Source organism: Cajanus cajan, chromosome 2, assembly GCF_000230855.2.
Source record: "Cajanus cajan strain Asha chromosome 2, NIPB_CcT2T_4, whole genome shotgun sequence".
In the NCBI taxonomy this organism is placed as follows: domain Eukaryota; kingdom Viridiplantae; phylum Streptophyta; class Magnoliopsida; order Fabales; family Fabaceae; genus Cajanus; species Cajanus cajan.
Window position 1 is genome coordinate 46,293,872 of NC_138518.1, and position 16,959 is coordinate 46,310,830.

The 16,959-nt window shown below is 29.8% G+C and overlaps 1 protein-coding gene across 1 annotated transcript; it reads right to left on the reverse strand.

The window, feature by feature from the left end:
- Window positions 1–616: 616 nt before the first annotated feature.
- Window positions 617–10,795, reverse strand: LOC109790534 (protein CLT3, chloroplastic). The gene is made up of 10 exons (XM_020349718.3): window positions 10,210–10,795; window positions 7,827–7,972; window positions 6,759–6,796; window positions 6,176–6,291; window positions 4,571–4,670; window positions 4,450–4,485; window positions 3,955–4,005; window positions 3,752–3,875; window positions 2,120–2,245; window positions 617–1,184 (listed from the first exon to the last, which is right to left on the reverse strand). The coding sequence occupies exons 1-10, from the start codon at window positions 10,611–10,613 to the stop codon at window positions 1,015–1,017; spliced, it is 1,311 nt and encodes a 436-aa protein (XP_020205307.1). The 5' UTR covers window positions 10,614–10,795; the 3' UTR covers window positions 617–1,014.
- Window positions 10,796–16,959: the final 6,164 nt, after the last annotated feature.

Here is a 16,959-nt window from a genome sequence, read left to right on the forward strand (position 1 = left end):
AATTGTTACATACTAAAAAAATATCCCTCCACTTTCTTTTTGCTTTACCTAAAAACATGTTCTTAAGTAGAAAAAACATTTGACTCAAGGAGGAAGGAAGCTCCAAATGAATCAATGACCAAATAAAAATATTATGTCATACATTTTTGGAAAATTCACATTTCAAAAATAAATATTATAATGATTCCAAAGAATTAGAACAAACTATATACACATTGTTATGAATCCGAAAAAGTCATTCCTCTAACAATCAATCATTCTTATTCATAACATGATTCTATTTTGACCCAATAAAGTCCAAACATCTTAAATTTATTTTTATCCATAAAAATTATAATGACAACAAAATTTAATTTTAGGATTACGTACATACTATTCTTATTCTCAACTTATTTTTTATTTAATAAAAAAGTTATAAAAGTAAAATGGTACACCAAGACCCCATGCCCAAAACTAAAATCCTTGGTTAAGAAACACAATCAACAAATCATTTGAGCTAATAACTTTTAATCCAACCCCGAACTTCTAACATTCTCCTTTGACATTTTACTTTATATTTCCTCTTCATAAATATTTTTTCCTCTGTATTTTTATTTTTATTTTTAATCTATTATCATTATCATCATCATCATCATCATCATTATTATCATCATCATTATCATTATCATTACTACAATTATCATCATTATTATTAAAAGTTAACACAAAATTTGAACACCTTTTCATATGCGAGTGAGGAGTGATCAAAAATGACCAATCCATATGCTTTCTATTTACTCGGGCAAGCTCAGGAGGATTCCCTCTCTGTTTCCTTTTTCTCATGGGACTAGCACTTTATTAAAAGAGTACACCATTTGCATTTCTCCATCTTGTGATAATCAATCACAAAGAGTGGACCTGAGTCATTCATTGGTTGTGTTGTGCCATTTGCTGTGATGAGGGTTGGTGCAACCTACCCGTCAGAACTTGGGGGGCAAGGGTGCAGATATTGAGATTCCAACCCTCCAAGCTTCTCTAGGTGGAAGCTGGGATGGATGTACTGGAGGAACCATTTGAAGGGGTCCATGCATAAATGAGTAATCCCATGATAAGAATGACGGCACCTGCAAGAAAGCCTGCTGGAAGAGAAGAAGGAGCACCAAGGTATGGCAATGGCAGCGTGAACACAAAGATTGCTATTGGGACTGCCACAAGACAAATTGAATCAGTTGGGTTAAGCTCAATTTCCAATTAGCAAGAATTTATAATAGATTTTACAATTGTAAAAACTTAACTATGCTCATTACCCAAATGCACTGTAAAACTTGTCATTATTCCATTAATTAAAATGGGATTTTAAACAACAGTAATAAAACAGCACAGATTAGATATTGTAAGTTTTATAACGTGAATGAATTTCACAGGAATATAAAAAAGTATATTTAACTTTCAATTTTCTCTTCTACGAGAAGAATTAGGTTAGTTTTACTAAGCCAGTCAGACTACACCCTGCGGGGAAATGGCAGCCAAAAGACGTGACGAAAAATGATGACCCTGAGCCAACCTATTATTATTTTTTACTAACTAGATCTATTCTTACTATCAGGGATGAAGAAAAAAGTAACTATGAGAATAGTTTAAATATCAAGTTTCCATGCACAAAAGTGAACCGAGTTTAGCAACCGCATAAACATGCCAAAGTTTCTCTTTTAGCATGTTTCCTGACACACAGAAAAGTAGTTACTAAAGCTAGGCCTTGGGTAACTTTTAAGTTTTAACTTTTAACCATTCCTTCTGATATTAGGCAATATTTTCCCCGTGGATAGTCCTCTCAGACATTATTATTATTTACCAGATCAGAAAAATTCAGCAGTTCCCCACCCCTTCCTCCACAGTGTGCCTTGGCTGTATTCTAATAAGAAAACCCAAGAAAGAAAAATGAAACAATGAATTTCCTGACTCGGAAAAGAGAAAAAAGAGAACTCTCTGATGCATGGAGTCTCCATAACTAATCTTGAATGTTCCAAATATAACATAAGTGCTTAAACCTCAAAACATATTCTGCATCATCAAATCTTAGATGTCTCATGGATACTTTCCTCATTAACATATATACTTTTGAAAGAAACAAACAAAATACCTGAAAATGTGGAGGCTAGACAAGAGACAACAGCTGAAGAGATCTTGAGGAGATGAAGCAATGAGATATTAAAGCCCATGTTGACAATAACAAATAACAAGGGCAGCAGGGGAGCTCCATCGCATCCTGCAAACCAAATCCACTGCAACATTACTCTCTTAAAAAAAATTTATCACAAGAATTACAAAAAGGAAAATTAGGATTTGAAACAAAGCTTCCCGAGAACAGTTTACAATGTTGACAAATTGTATGCATACAATTAACATTTTATTTAACTAGCTACCACTGTCAGCATTCACGTTTTGATAATGATGAAACCCTAAAGCTGAACACTGTCATATATGCCAAAACTTTTCTTGTTCTGTGTTTGTCATCAGAATTTGAATTAACCCAACCAGTCCACATAAATAACATTCCAAACCTGCCAGCTTTTCTATAAATTTGGTTGGTTGAGAAGTAGTGGAACTTTCAAAGGGAAAAAAAAATGAAACACAAAGAAAAGGACAAAAAAATAATTTGAAAGTGTTTATTTAGATGTTCCAACAAAAAACAGAAGCATTTCCCACTAGGTGGATTTTGCTACATTGATCAAATGATGCCATTATGTCGCATCAAAGCCCAAATCTTTGGAGAGGCAATTTAGGTATAATTCTTTTAATTGTTTCAACTTACAATTAGTTTTTTTTCGGTCTTCCTTTACCTTAATGGGCTATTCTCCATTTGATAAACTCTTGTTTGGGATTCTATATGGGTTCCTCTTATATGACCTTACCATCTTAGGTGCAATCCAAACATCATTCCTTAACAAGTGCTACTCCTACTTTCCCTCAAATACATCATTCCTTAACATCCTCTTCTTTACAACACTCATTTTTTTGCTCTTCAGCATTTTACTGCCTAACATTTTGTATAATGAATAACCATTGTTGATCTTAGGCTGTGTAATAAAATTTTGCTTAAGTTTGAGCAACACATTTTGATCCCAAACAACACATGAACCACTCCTCCATGTTACTTTGTACCACGGATTCAAAATACCTAAATTGTGCAACTTGTGAAATTGTATAATCTCCAGCTCTCCATTTTCAACACCAACCCAATGTCAGCATGCTGAATTTACATTCCATGTACTTTGTCTTACATCTAATTTAATGGAAACCATGTAAGTTCAAAGATTCACTCCACAACTCTAGTTTACCATTTAATCTCTCGCCATTCTACAAGGACTAAATCATCCACAAAATGCATGCATGCCACTTCAATTCTAGGTTTTGCTTAGTGTGTTCCGTTTCTAGAATTTCAAACTTAATAACAGCTGCAAAAATGATGAAAACAAATACTAAAATATTTGAAGGAAAAAACTGACTTTTTGGCTAAGATTTATATTTATATTTTATTTCCTTATTTGGGATTTGCTCATGAAACAGGATATGGTTCTCATACAGTCATTTTTTGTACATGAAATTTTATGTGTAAATTAATCTTGCCTTGTGATTGATGGTAGATCTGGATCATAAATATCATTGATGAATTTGACTCTAAGCTATAACACATTGGATAACCAAAAGACAACTTATGGTTATCGCTTTCTGAAAGAAATAAGAATATGGAACAGAAAATATGGCTGCATACCTCTTGACAGCGTCCCAACATTCAGAAAGCAGGCAGCACCATCTTTAAGATAGTTTGGCAGTTGACCAAAGGGGATGCCCCATAATTTCGATAAGAAGGGGAGGAGGAGGCATATGAATAGTGCCTACAGTAAGCATTTAGGCATACATTTTTAATTATTTAGTTATTCAAAAGAAGCAAATTTCATGACAATTGCAGCCTACCTGGAATGCAGATCCGAAGGAATTGACAACAAACAGATCCAAAGAACCTCCCTGTTTCAGAAAACATTGAATATTGATTACTAAATTACTTAATTACCATATATCAGAAAGTGAAAACAACAATAATTAGCGATAACCATACAACAAAGGATGGTCTTAACTTTAGAACCTTAAATGATAAAAAATATTTTATCGTTTAACTTGGCAACATAAACAAGTCTATCAAGCATGAGTATAAGGTAACTTGTGACTTTGTATGAAGCTTTAATGTAGCCAATAATATGCACTTATTTTTATGAAGGTTCTACTTCAATTTAGTAACTTAATTCTTTTTGTATTGAAGTTTGAGTGGGATGTGTTTTGTTACCATTACCAAGTGTACACCAGAAGTGCAATCACTTGATTAGTCTCAAATGGCCCTATGCTATGAACTTCCATTTCCAAAGTCATAATTTATACAACACGTGGACTAAAAGAATTCATCCCTGTACACACCTTCAGTTTTCTGGTTGCGTCCAAAAAGATTATTTCCTAGAGTATGAAAAGGCCGTGAGTAACCACAGAGAAACAATTCAAAACTTTAGAATACACAACAATCATTAAATTAGACAACCACCTTCAGAACAGTATCAGCAGCTTGGAATAAAAATGAAACTATCATTAAAAGACTCCAAAATATACCCGCTTCCTTCAATGAATGCCCAGCACCAGATCCACTACATTAAGTAAACAAGGGTGTAAAATCAGAAAGCCAAGCATAAACACAAAGTTTACGTAGTTTATACGTGTCATATAAGAAAATAGGTTATGAATCTAACTCAACCTCACAAAACTGACTCACAACATGAGAATTGTTCCTTACTTATATATACTATTATGATTATACTACTAGTCGATGTAACATCTTCAACACACACCCCTCACGTTAACTAGACATCTCGAGCATAAAGTTTACACGACTGATTGCAGGTAGTCCAATAACAGCATGAGAGGGTGGCTAGATAAACCCAACAACAATCAATATTCACTAGGATAGACTCTGATACTATCTTAAGAAAGTAGGTTATGAAGCCTAATTTAATCCTACAAAACTAGCTTACAAAGTAACCCGCTTATATATACTATTAAGGTCATATTTTTAGACGATGTGGAATCTCCAACAATGAGAAAAAGAAAAGAAAAAAATATATACTTATATATATATATAGTTATTAAATGAGAAATAAATCTAGGTATTTTTGTCTTTTAAGCATTTGTGATTGAAACAAAATGTTATCCCATGGTTGGTTTATTGAATAACAAAGAGTTGTCCCGTGATCTTTTCTTAAATCAAATATGGAATAATTATATTTGTCCTATCCAATACCATATTTTTTTAGCAAATCAAACAGACTCGCTATTTCGAAAGTTCTAATTTTTAAAGAACAAAATATCTTGAAAAATTTTACATTGTATATGCGAGAAATTATATACCAAAGATCATTAGGACAAGTGGTCCAACAACTATACACATGATCCTTAACCAAGGACCAGAGTTTGATCCTCGGCTTGAGCATGGATTCATGACAAGAGGTACCACTTTACCCCTATAGAAGTTGACCCAATGGAAAGAAGTTATGTCTCCTTATCAAACAAAAAACAATATGGGAAAGTATATAGCTAAAAATTAAAATACTAAATAAATTTTTACAACTTTGTTTTAAAAACTATACGAGTGGTGCAACAAAAAGAAAAAAAAAAAAAAAAAAAAAAAAAACACTAGTGAATGAACTTACGAAATTACTTAAGGATTTAACATTTATACCAAAAGTTTAACTTTGCTGTTCGGCTGAAATCTGTTGATAAAATTTGAAATCATTAAGTAGGTTTTTACTTTTCTAACCCACATCCCCTTAAACTCACATGTTAAAGCAAGGGACAGAGAGAGGGTGAATTAACATGTAATGTTGAACAGCCAAATAAGTTGTGAAAACTTGAATCAATTTGCCCAAACAAAAACATAAACAACTAATAATTGTGTCAAAATGATTATGACCATTCAGATTTATTTGTCGATTCACTACCAAAAAAAGGTTTATTTGTTCATTCATGTATGTTTCTTTTGCCTATGGGCACATGGTTCCAGAGTGCAGTGTTCATGTTAACAAAAAAACATATATATATATATATATATATATGAGCCAACATAACCTAATATCTACAAAAATTGATATAGACTGACCTTGCTACAGTAAGAATTACACCAATTGCCACAAGAAAGCATCCAAGTAGTTGGTTGACCTTATATCGCCTCCCTAGAAAAACAAATGACAGGAGAATTTGCCACACTAGAAAAGCCTGAAAGTGAATTATGTTAACTATTCATCTATAGTTTGCTTTTTCGGATAAATCAATGCAAATAGATGAGCTAATAAATGTATAGTAAATAAGCTCTATAAACCAAATCTTTTATTTTGACCAACTTGGACAGCACAGATCTGGATGGTTACATTCTGTCACCATGTTTTCAAGGGAATTGTTTTACTATTAGGACATCTGACCAGCCATCAAGCAGGAAACATATTCAAGTGAAAGGGTCATCCTTCTTTAGGTGCTAGGTACTCGATGGTCAACAAATAAATAGAAGAAAAAAAATTACTAAGGAATATTTACATTTACCTTTTCAATTCCTTTTCATTCATATATAAAGTCTGTGTACTGTGAATAATTCTGAAAAAATTATATTTTATTATAGCACTAGAATGTAAATGCTAACAGAACTTGAGAATAAATGGAAGAAAGCATTGATTGCTGATGGTTTTTACCTGAGACAAAATTGGAATTGATGCTCCAGATAGCATTGCTGATATAACAGAGAGAAACAAACAATTAAATGAAATTCAGATAACCAAAATTGTACAAACCAATGTATTATTATCCTCGTATCTCCAACAATATTTACAAAATACGAAGAGGTAGCAGTAAAAGCAGCACCATCACAAATTAGAGTTGAAGGTGAAAATATAAAATGTGGATAATGAATACAAGTATCTTAATATATCACATCTAGTATTAACAAATATGCTTAATTCATCGTGAAAAACTAAATCCTCTTCGAGCATTTGCATTTTAAACAAAACTTCTGATAGTAGAGATATTTTATGCTATACATTGTCAGTACTGCAAAAACTTATGATGTTAAAGATCATAATATTTAATAGACTTATATATGTCTTTAGTCATAATAAACTTTTGATTTTTATCCTTATAAAAAAAAAAATTTGTTTTTCATTCCTCTAAATTTGAATAAAATATTTGTGTTTGATTTTCATCCTTTCAAAATTTAAAATTACTAATTGTATTCCTTAATATTATTCACTTTAAGAAACATAAATAACATTTATTTTTGGCATCTTGAGAATTCTTTTAGAGGTGTCTCATGCTAATATATATTACCTCAGGTCCTTTTTACAACAAAAAAATTATGGTATATTTCACACTCATAAGTGTCATCTAACATGGTCACTTGACATTTTGTAACACAAAAGCAGTTAACAAGTATTACACAGTCGGATCAAAAACAATGATTTTCAAATTTAAATAATGAAAATCAAATAAAAAAATTAAATGGACCAAAATCAAAATTAACTCATTTTATATAGAAAGAAAAACATATTTAAGTCTATTTAATATATTCTACTAACAGCAGTTGTAGTATGCGCTGATTCACTCTAAAATAAATTATCATCATCAATATGTCTGTAGATTTTTTTTCTTTACTCTTTTTTTTTCTTGGTCTTAATAATTCAGTAGCTTACAATGAAAATTTGATGGAATTGACAGAAGGAAGATTCATTGCAAAACAGGTAAAAATAACTTAGGACAAACATTACCTCCTGCTGCCATTCCTGTGGCAGCACCTAGAGCCTCCAAGAGACCAACAACTAAAAATGGAGTTTTTGGCATAGATAACATCTCATCAGTGACGATGCCGGCTTGGTACCGCATATACAAAATAGAGAAGTATACGATTACGTATCTGAAAGGAAGAAAATATCACTAGAGTTAGTTATATTAACTCTTGTAAACATTAATAACTCCAAAAGGGAGAGGAAGAAACTCTTGCAGACAGACAGCATTTTTAGGCTATTCATCAGGGTAAAAAATGAAAGTAACTTTTCATCAAACATATAGGATTGTCTGGTTTCAGATTATTGCCAAAAAAATTAAATATAGAAGTAGCAGACATATAAGTATTAGAATAAAATATGTTTTTAATCATCCCGAATCCACACAAAATTGTTAGTTTTAATCATCATAAGTTTTCCCCTCAAAAAAAAAAATCATCATAAGTTTTAATTTTTAAAATGATTCATATCATCAATTATTAATATCAAGGCATGTATCTTGACATGTTCCATCATATGCTAACGCCTAGAAATCACATGGCTAGATGTCACCTCATTACTAGGTAGTGGCAGAGATTATTATTTAAAAGATTAAATTAATCTCTCAATTTTTGTTTTTAGTTCCTAAACAAATTTTATTTAGTTTTAGTCTATGGATTTTTTCTCCATAAACAAAAAATTTGACATTAGGGACCAAAATATTAACAAGAAAAATTCAAAGATTAAAAGTGAAAATTGACAAAATTTTATAAACTAAAACTAATAAGAAATCTGTCCATGAACTAAAAACAAAAATTCAAGGACTAAAAGCACATATAATTCTTTTTTAAAATTGTGAAAATTAAAATCAAAAATAAAAATAAATAAACATATTCAAATGGACTAAAAATATATTTTAGCTTAACAATTATCTTATAACAGGAATCAAAGGCATTCAGTTTTTGAATCAAAAATCAAAAAGGCATTCAGTTATTTAAAAAAAAATGTGGCTACTTTTCTGTAGGAAAAAGCTTTCATCAATTATAAATTCTCAAAAAGTGGAGTTTCCATGAACATTCAACTCGGTTACTTCAGTAACACACTTTTCTGCATCCAAGAAGAATGTATTCCCTAAACTAAAGTTGTTACGTGTTACACTTTTATCAAACAACAGAAATTACAGAATTACTCCAAATTCCATCCCGACCGATTTCACCACCAAATTCCCTTTTCTAACAAATATTCTTCTGCACTAGAGACTAAAACTCACTCCTTAAGATTAAGAAGATTCACCCCAAAGTAGAAAAGAAAGAAAAAAGTGGTGAACCATAAACAACGTCAGATAATGCTTGGACCCACACGAAAAGTAGGAACCCACCAAATTGATAATTGAGCAACAATGCACAAACCACAACCCCCCAAAACAAAATAATAATAATTAATAAAAAGAACAGGCAACGTTCAAAGTGATGTCCTTCCACATTTTTTTTATTTATCGGTAAAATAGAAAAATGAAAACAATTAATTTAACACTAGTTCAAAATCAGTAGCAGTTGAACAATAAATTAGCCATATAAATAGGCATGAAATATGTACATTAAAAATTAACATCTCCTTTATATAACAACAATCTATAATCTATAAATATTATGTTTCACGAGTAGAAGTTAGTTTTTAATTATCAACTTTAGAACTATTTTTTATGAAAAAAAAATTATAATCTATAATAATAATAATAAGCTTATACATATTCTTTTATTTTATCTATTATATACTTAATAACTTTATTATCCGGGACAACAGAAAGTGCAGTTCTCATTTTCTATTCAATTTTACTCTCTTCCTCTTTTTTTCCAATGTTCTAATACGAATACTAATAATAATAATAATAATCTTAATGTTGTACTATTACTCAATAAACAAGATTGACTGAAGGAGCTGTTTCACAATTATAGTTTGAGAGATACGCTAAATACAACACAAATAAAAAATAACTAAATATATTCAACACAGCATCATAAATATTCAAACACATTAAAGTGATTAAACATAATTAACATCAAATAAATATACCAACAAAAACTAGACTCCATCTCGGTATCTTTTAAACAAGCTTTTGGATTCGAATATTATGAAGAAAAAAAAATGATGTGAATACTAATTAAAAATTATCACCCAGATTTCTCGAAGCATTCGTACCAAATAATATGATTAAAAAATATCACATAGATATTCAACACACTCATAAAATAAATAAATATATATATATATATATATATCATTATTCAACACAGCATATTCAAACACGTAATTAAAACAAGAATTAAGCACCGTATTCATCAATTCAACAAGAACAAAGAAGCCGAACAAAATGAACAAAACAAAGTACCCGAAGGTCGCAAGCTGAGCCAAGAAGAAGGGATAGTTCTTCAGAGGAACCAAGGCCAGCTTATACAGCACCCTGTTTCCGGCGCCCATAACCACCGTCACCGCGGCGGCGACCACTACCTCCGCCGACCGATTCCGCCTTTCCCGGCCACTCTCCGCCAATTCCCCCACCGCGCACGGGCAGCGTCCCGCCCTCTCGCCCTCGCCGACGCCCGATCTCTCCCACGCGCCGCCGCACTTCGCAGTTCCCGGCGGTGGCGGCATTCGCAGCGCGATTCCCGGCCACTTAGGCGAGTGGCCGTAGCGGACGGCGGCGGTCCTCGGCGGACAGCGGAGGCGAAGGCGGAGTTGACAGTGAGAGGAGGCGGCGCCGGCGGTGGAGAAGTGCCGGTAGAGTGACGTCATGGTTGCGTGACGCAATTTGACAAATGGAAGTGTAGAGAGAGAGAGAGAGTGAGTGCGAGTCACGTGAGTCACGTTAGTGTGAACATGAAATCGAAAGCAGAGCAGAGAGACTGAGAGAGAGAGAGAGAGAGAAGAAATGGAAACGTCGAGCGTGTGGTTTGTTGGTTTTTTAAACCCGAGGTTGGTGTGTTGTAAGCAAAGGTGTTTTATACAATACAAAAAGAAAAGAAAAAATATAGCAATTAGTATATTCACTCTACAATAAAATTATTAAAAAAAATTAGCAATTAGGATAGTGAAAACCTCGGCTACATTAAGATTATTTTGTTCAACGTCTATTTTTTTAATCAAATCCAACACTCAAAATTTAGTATTGTGTTTACTTTAATACTATTATTAACAATAATATCTTTACTTTCATTTAATTAAATCTTAAATTTTCTTATCTTTCTTATATTATTTGCCTTATTGACTTATTTATTCCTTCATTTAAATCACAGTGATTTGTTGCTTATAGTAATTTGTAACAATTAGTTAATTACAAAATTGGTTACTATTAATGAATATTTGAAAAATGATTTCAAGTAAATAATATTTTAGTATATATAATATATATATCTATATATATAAGCGAGGGGAGTCCCTTTCAGCTAATTTGTGATTTTGTATGGTAATTGGCTAAGAACGAAAATCCCATAGCCAATGTGTGACATTAAGTGGTAGTTGGCTAAGTGAAGGGGGTCTCACTCGACAAAGTTTCTTGATACAATTTTTGAGTTATTTCCCCATTAAAGTGTACTAAGCTTGGGAAGTGGTTAGGTTATTTAATTGTGATTAATTTATGGATTAGAGAAAAGTATAAGAGAGTTTAAAAAGTAATTATGAGTTATAATTGAGCATCTAAAGTAAAAGTTATGTGATTGATAAGTTGTGAGATGAACTATTTTTGCATCTGGACATGTGTGTGTGAGAGTTATGTGATTTAGATATTTGTGTCTATGAGTTATATGTGTGATGCAAGTTAAGTCTAAGTAGTGGCTTTACAATGTAAAATCCAATATATGCTTGGTCATTTCGGAAGTTTAAATGGTGGTTTAACCAAAGGAATATTTAGGCTTTGCCTAGTAACAAGTAGATTATGCATCTTTCATGTGTTGGATGTGGTGACTGGGTCCATGCATAGTTAGTTTGGAGGTAAATGTGAATTTATGTGAAAAGGTCTCTATTTATGGTCTTCTAACTTGATCTATGTGTTACGCTGGTAAACATCTCAATTATGAGTGGGATGAGGAGTAACCATGTGTAGTTATAGTACCTTAACTAGCTGTTGACAAATCTTCATTCTAGTAAGAAAGGACATCATGTTGTTTACCCATTGTGTGATAATCATTTTCCATGTACTCAAAGACTACTTCATACGTGTATTCTTTATGCAAATTGAGATTGATACCACATGCATATAAAAATAATAGCATCATAGCCCATGACTCTTGTGTATTGAGTTGTGAATGTGTTTGTGCTTGGAGTGTAATTTGTGTTATGTATTAGTACTACATGGCTTTCTTGCATGTTTCTTGCAAGTGTAAATATATAAAAACTTTGAGAATATCTTCTTCAAGAGCTTTCTTATACTTAAATGATTGTTGTAATCATGTCTAGAAGAATGAAAATTATAACCTTGTAATACCTTCATAACCATTGTTATAGGGTAGAGCCTGAAAAGACTTGTTTATAAAAGAATACTTGAGTTTGAGCCTAGAGAGACTTGACTGTAAAAGAATACTTGGGTTTGAGCTTGAAAAGGTTTGGTTGTAAAAAAATACTTGGGTTTGAACCTATAAAAGCTTGTCTATAAAAGAATACTTAGGTGGTGACTTGAAAAGGTTAGTCAAAAAACACTTATTTGAGTCGGAAACGACTTGGTAAAAGAATATTTGTAACTTTGCTGAAAGTTAGTGGAATTCAATCTAGTTGGATTGAGAATTGGACGTAACCTCAATGGTTGAGGTGAACCAATATAAAAATATTGTGTTTATTGATCACTCTTATTAACGCTTTGTTTGTTGTAGGTACTACTTTACATACTTAAAAACATGTATTTTTTTTATATATACTATTCAATCTCGCCTTCTAGTGTCTATCTTTTCTCCACAAAGTTGTCTCCTCTAAGTTTTTATATGGGTTGTATGAGATCAGGTTGAGTCATACGTGTTACAAGTGACCAAACTTAAGTAAGGTATGAAGTCAATGATTAAAATCCTTAACTATTTGCTAGAAAGGTACTACAAGAAAAATGTAAATTTCCGACGGAAAATTTCCGACGGATATGCCGTCGGAAATTTCTGACGGATATGCCGTCGGAAATTTCCGACGGATTTATATTTCTGTCGGAAATTTTTGACAGAATTTTCTGTCGAAAATTTTCCGTCAGAAATTTCCGACGGAAATATAAATCCGTCGAAAATTTCCGATAGAAACTTTCCGACGGAAAATTCCGTCGGAAATTTCTGACGGAAAAATAAATCCGTCGGAAATTTCTGCCGGAAAATTTCCGACAGAATTATTCCATCGGAAATTTCCGACGGAATTTTCTGTCGGAAATTTTCGACGGCATTTTCCGTCGGAAATCTTATTTTTAATTTATTTTAAATTTCTTTTTTTAATTTATTATTTTTAATTTCTTATATATATTTGTAGTATTAAAAATTTTATATATCTTTTAAAGGTATAAATATATATTATAATTATTTATTACAAGTTTTTTATATCTACGATTAGTATTAAAGATGAAAATAAATTAGGTTATACTATATTTTATTATAATTTACTTGGTTTGAACCTAACTTTCTTTAAAAATATATATTTTAAGTGTGACTTATTTATCTATCATAGATAATTTTTAAATATTTGGGTAGAACTACAATCATATAGACTTATTTTATAATAATTTAACACTATTAAAAATATAAAAATCTATATGTTAAATTTATAAAAATAAAGTTTAATTTATTTATGATATAAATCTGTTTTTAATATCTAATATATATTTTTAGATGATAATTTATTTTAAAATATATCTTATAATAACAATTCTAAATAAAATATAAATCTTATGATTTTTCTTATTTTGATTTTTTTAATCAATGTATACAATTTTACTATTTTGATTTTTTCAATCAACGTATACAATAAATAAAAAACACAAAAGAAAAACATGCATGCTACAAATTTTATTTTATCAAAAAATTATTTGTTTTAATATATTACATTATATATGTGAATATTAAGACATATATATATATATATACATATATATATTATAATTAAACTTTTTTTAAAAATTAATTCATTATTAAGAAATTTTTTTTATCACATGAGAATTAATTTCCTTCAAAAATTTGACAGATATCAAATAAATAAACATTTTTTCTGAATCTATATATTTATTTTATTAGAATATAATTTTTATTTTTTAAAATATATTATTTTTTTAGATAAAAAATTATGTATATGTCAAATAGTAGTGAGGGCAAGTGCCTCACTATTCCAAACGTGCAGCTGTCGCTATATATATATGTATGTGTGTGTATATATATATATATATATATATATATATAATATAAGGGGTTATAATTATATCGGTGTAACTTTTACTAAGTATTATGCCGCTCTATAACTTTATATTAAATGTGAATTTTGTAAATCCAACCGTTAAATTGAAAGTTCATATCACTTTATACGTGTATATCAAGTTTTGTAAAAATTGAACAACAACTGGAAGATAATCCAAGTGTTCATATTTTAGTGTATTTTGAAATGAATATATTACATCAATTTTGTTTTATAAAAATGAAGTATCAAATCATCTTGGATTAATATAAAGTTTTGTATATATAATCTATAAGAGATATGAACTTTCAATCTAACAGTTGGATTTACCAAATTCACATTTAATATAAAGTTATTGAGCGGTGTAATACATTGTAAAAGTCGCATTTAATATATATATATATATATATATATATATATATATGAGGGGGGTTATAATTACAATGGTATAAATTTTACTAAGTGTTACACCGCTCAATAACTTTATATTAAATGTGAATTTTGTAAATTCAACCGTTAAATTGAAAATTTTTTACTCTTAAATCATATATATATATATAGACACACACACACACACACACATATATATATATATATATACATGAGGGGAGCTATAATTACAATGGTATTAATTTTACTAAGTGTTACACCGCTCAATAACTTTATATTAAATGTGAATTTTGTAAATTCAACCGTTAAATTGAAAATCTTTTACTCTTAAATCATATATACAAAATGTTATATTAATCGAATATGATTTTTTATAAATTAAAATTAAATCTGTCGAAAAATTTATATTTTTGATGAGAAAACTTTTGTAAGAAAAGTTATATTATTGATAGAATATTTCAGACAAATTTATATTTGTCGAAAATGTAAGAACTGGTTTTAAATTTGATATGAAAATATTATGATATAATTAGATAAGATTTTAAGTTAGTATTTTATTAATGGTTGATAATTAAAAAATAAAACATGGATAAATACATTATTTGAATTTTATATGTTTGATTTAAGATAACTTACAAAATAACTCTTGGTAAAGTTATTCCGCTCAATAACTCATGGTGTGTTGAATTTCATCGATCCAATTAATTGTTAAATTAAAAGTTATTAAATTTTACTAATAATTAATATAAAAAATTAATTAGTTTTGGAATAAATTATTTGCTAATTAACAATATAATTGAAATATTAATTATTTTAAATTATTTAACTAAAATCTTATTGACAATTTACTATATGATCTTAATATTTTTGTATAACTAATATCTGGTTTTAAATTTGATATGAAAATATTATATATAATTAGATAAGATTTTAAGTTAGTATTTTATTAATAGTTGATAATTAGAAAAAAAAAATAAGGATAAATACATTTTTTAAATTTTATATGTTTGATTTAAGGTAAATAAATATATTAAATTAATTAATAATTTATTTAAAATATTAAAATTTAATTTATAAGTATGTAATAAATAAATATTTATAATTTTATAAATTATATTATCATTATAAATTATAAAATTAAATAATTTAAATTATAATTTTAAATAAAAATAAGTAGATGTTAATTATAAAAGTAAGTACATATAAATAAAGAATAATTAAATATATTATTATTATTATTATTATTATTATTATTATTATTATTATTATTATTATTCATAATATAAAATTATTATATATTATTATTATAGTACAAATATGAGATTGTATATTTGAGGATGACTTAAATGAATTAATTTGTACAAGTTATACTGACAACATACATAGACATTTCGGTAGCTTACTCATCAGAACTTCACAGTTAAGCGTGCTTGACCTGGATTAGTACTGGGATGGGTGACCTTCTGGGAAGTCTCCCAGAAATTGCACAAGTAAGAATAAAACACGCTAAACAGTGAAATATTGTGAAATAGAACCCTTGAGAAGCCAAATATGAGAGTTGTTACATTAATAAATTTATTAAAATTAAAAAAAAAATTATAATTTCCGACGGATTTTTCGTCGGAAATTTTGACAGCAATTTTCGACGGATTTTTCTGTCGGAAATTTCCGACAGAATTTTCTGTCGAAAAATTCTGACGGAATTTTCTGTCGAAAAATTCCGTCAGAAAAATTTCCGACGGATTTTTTTTTCCGACGCCACTTTTTCCGACGGATTGAAATCCGTCGGAAATCCGTCAGAAATAGCAAAATCTGTCGAAAATTTACCTATTTCCGTCGGAAATTTCCGTCGAAAATCAGCATTTTTCTTGTAGTGGTAGTTGGCAGGCTAATTTCATTAGGCTTAGATATGCATGCTACGATTATGGTAGACTCACACCCAAGTTGTTATACCCTAACAATAATATTAGACTTTCCTAGTTTAAGTAACGAAACATGAGAAATGAAGTTTAAGTTGTTAAATTGGTGCTTAAAGAAGCTTGAAGTTGTCTATACTTGATTTGGTTGTGTCAGGTCAAACATTATGGTTCAGTAAGGTCTAACCATTTAGACTATTCATCTCAAATGTAGGAGATCTCCATAAGTTGATATGCATAACAACTCATTAGTTGTTTAAAGTTGTTTAAGTTATGATTAACGTTGTGTATATTGAGAGTGTTGTACATGATGTAAACTATACTAGTTGTTGTGAATGATGAAAGTAAGTAGACATCGTGTTATGGGCTAACTTGATGTTTTAAAGTTGTTTATGTTGTTTAAGTTGTGATTTCACTATTTTTTGTTATGT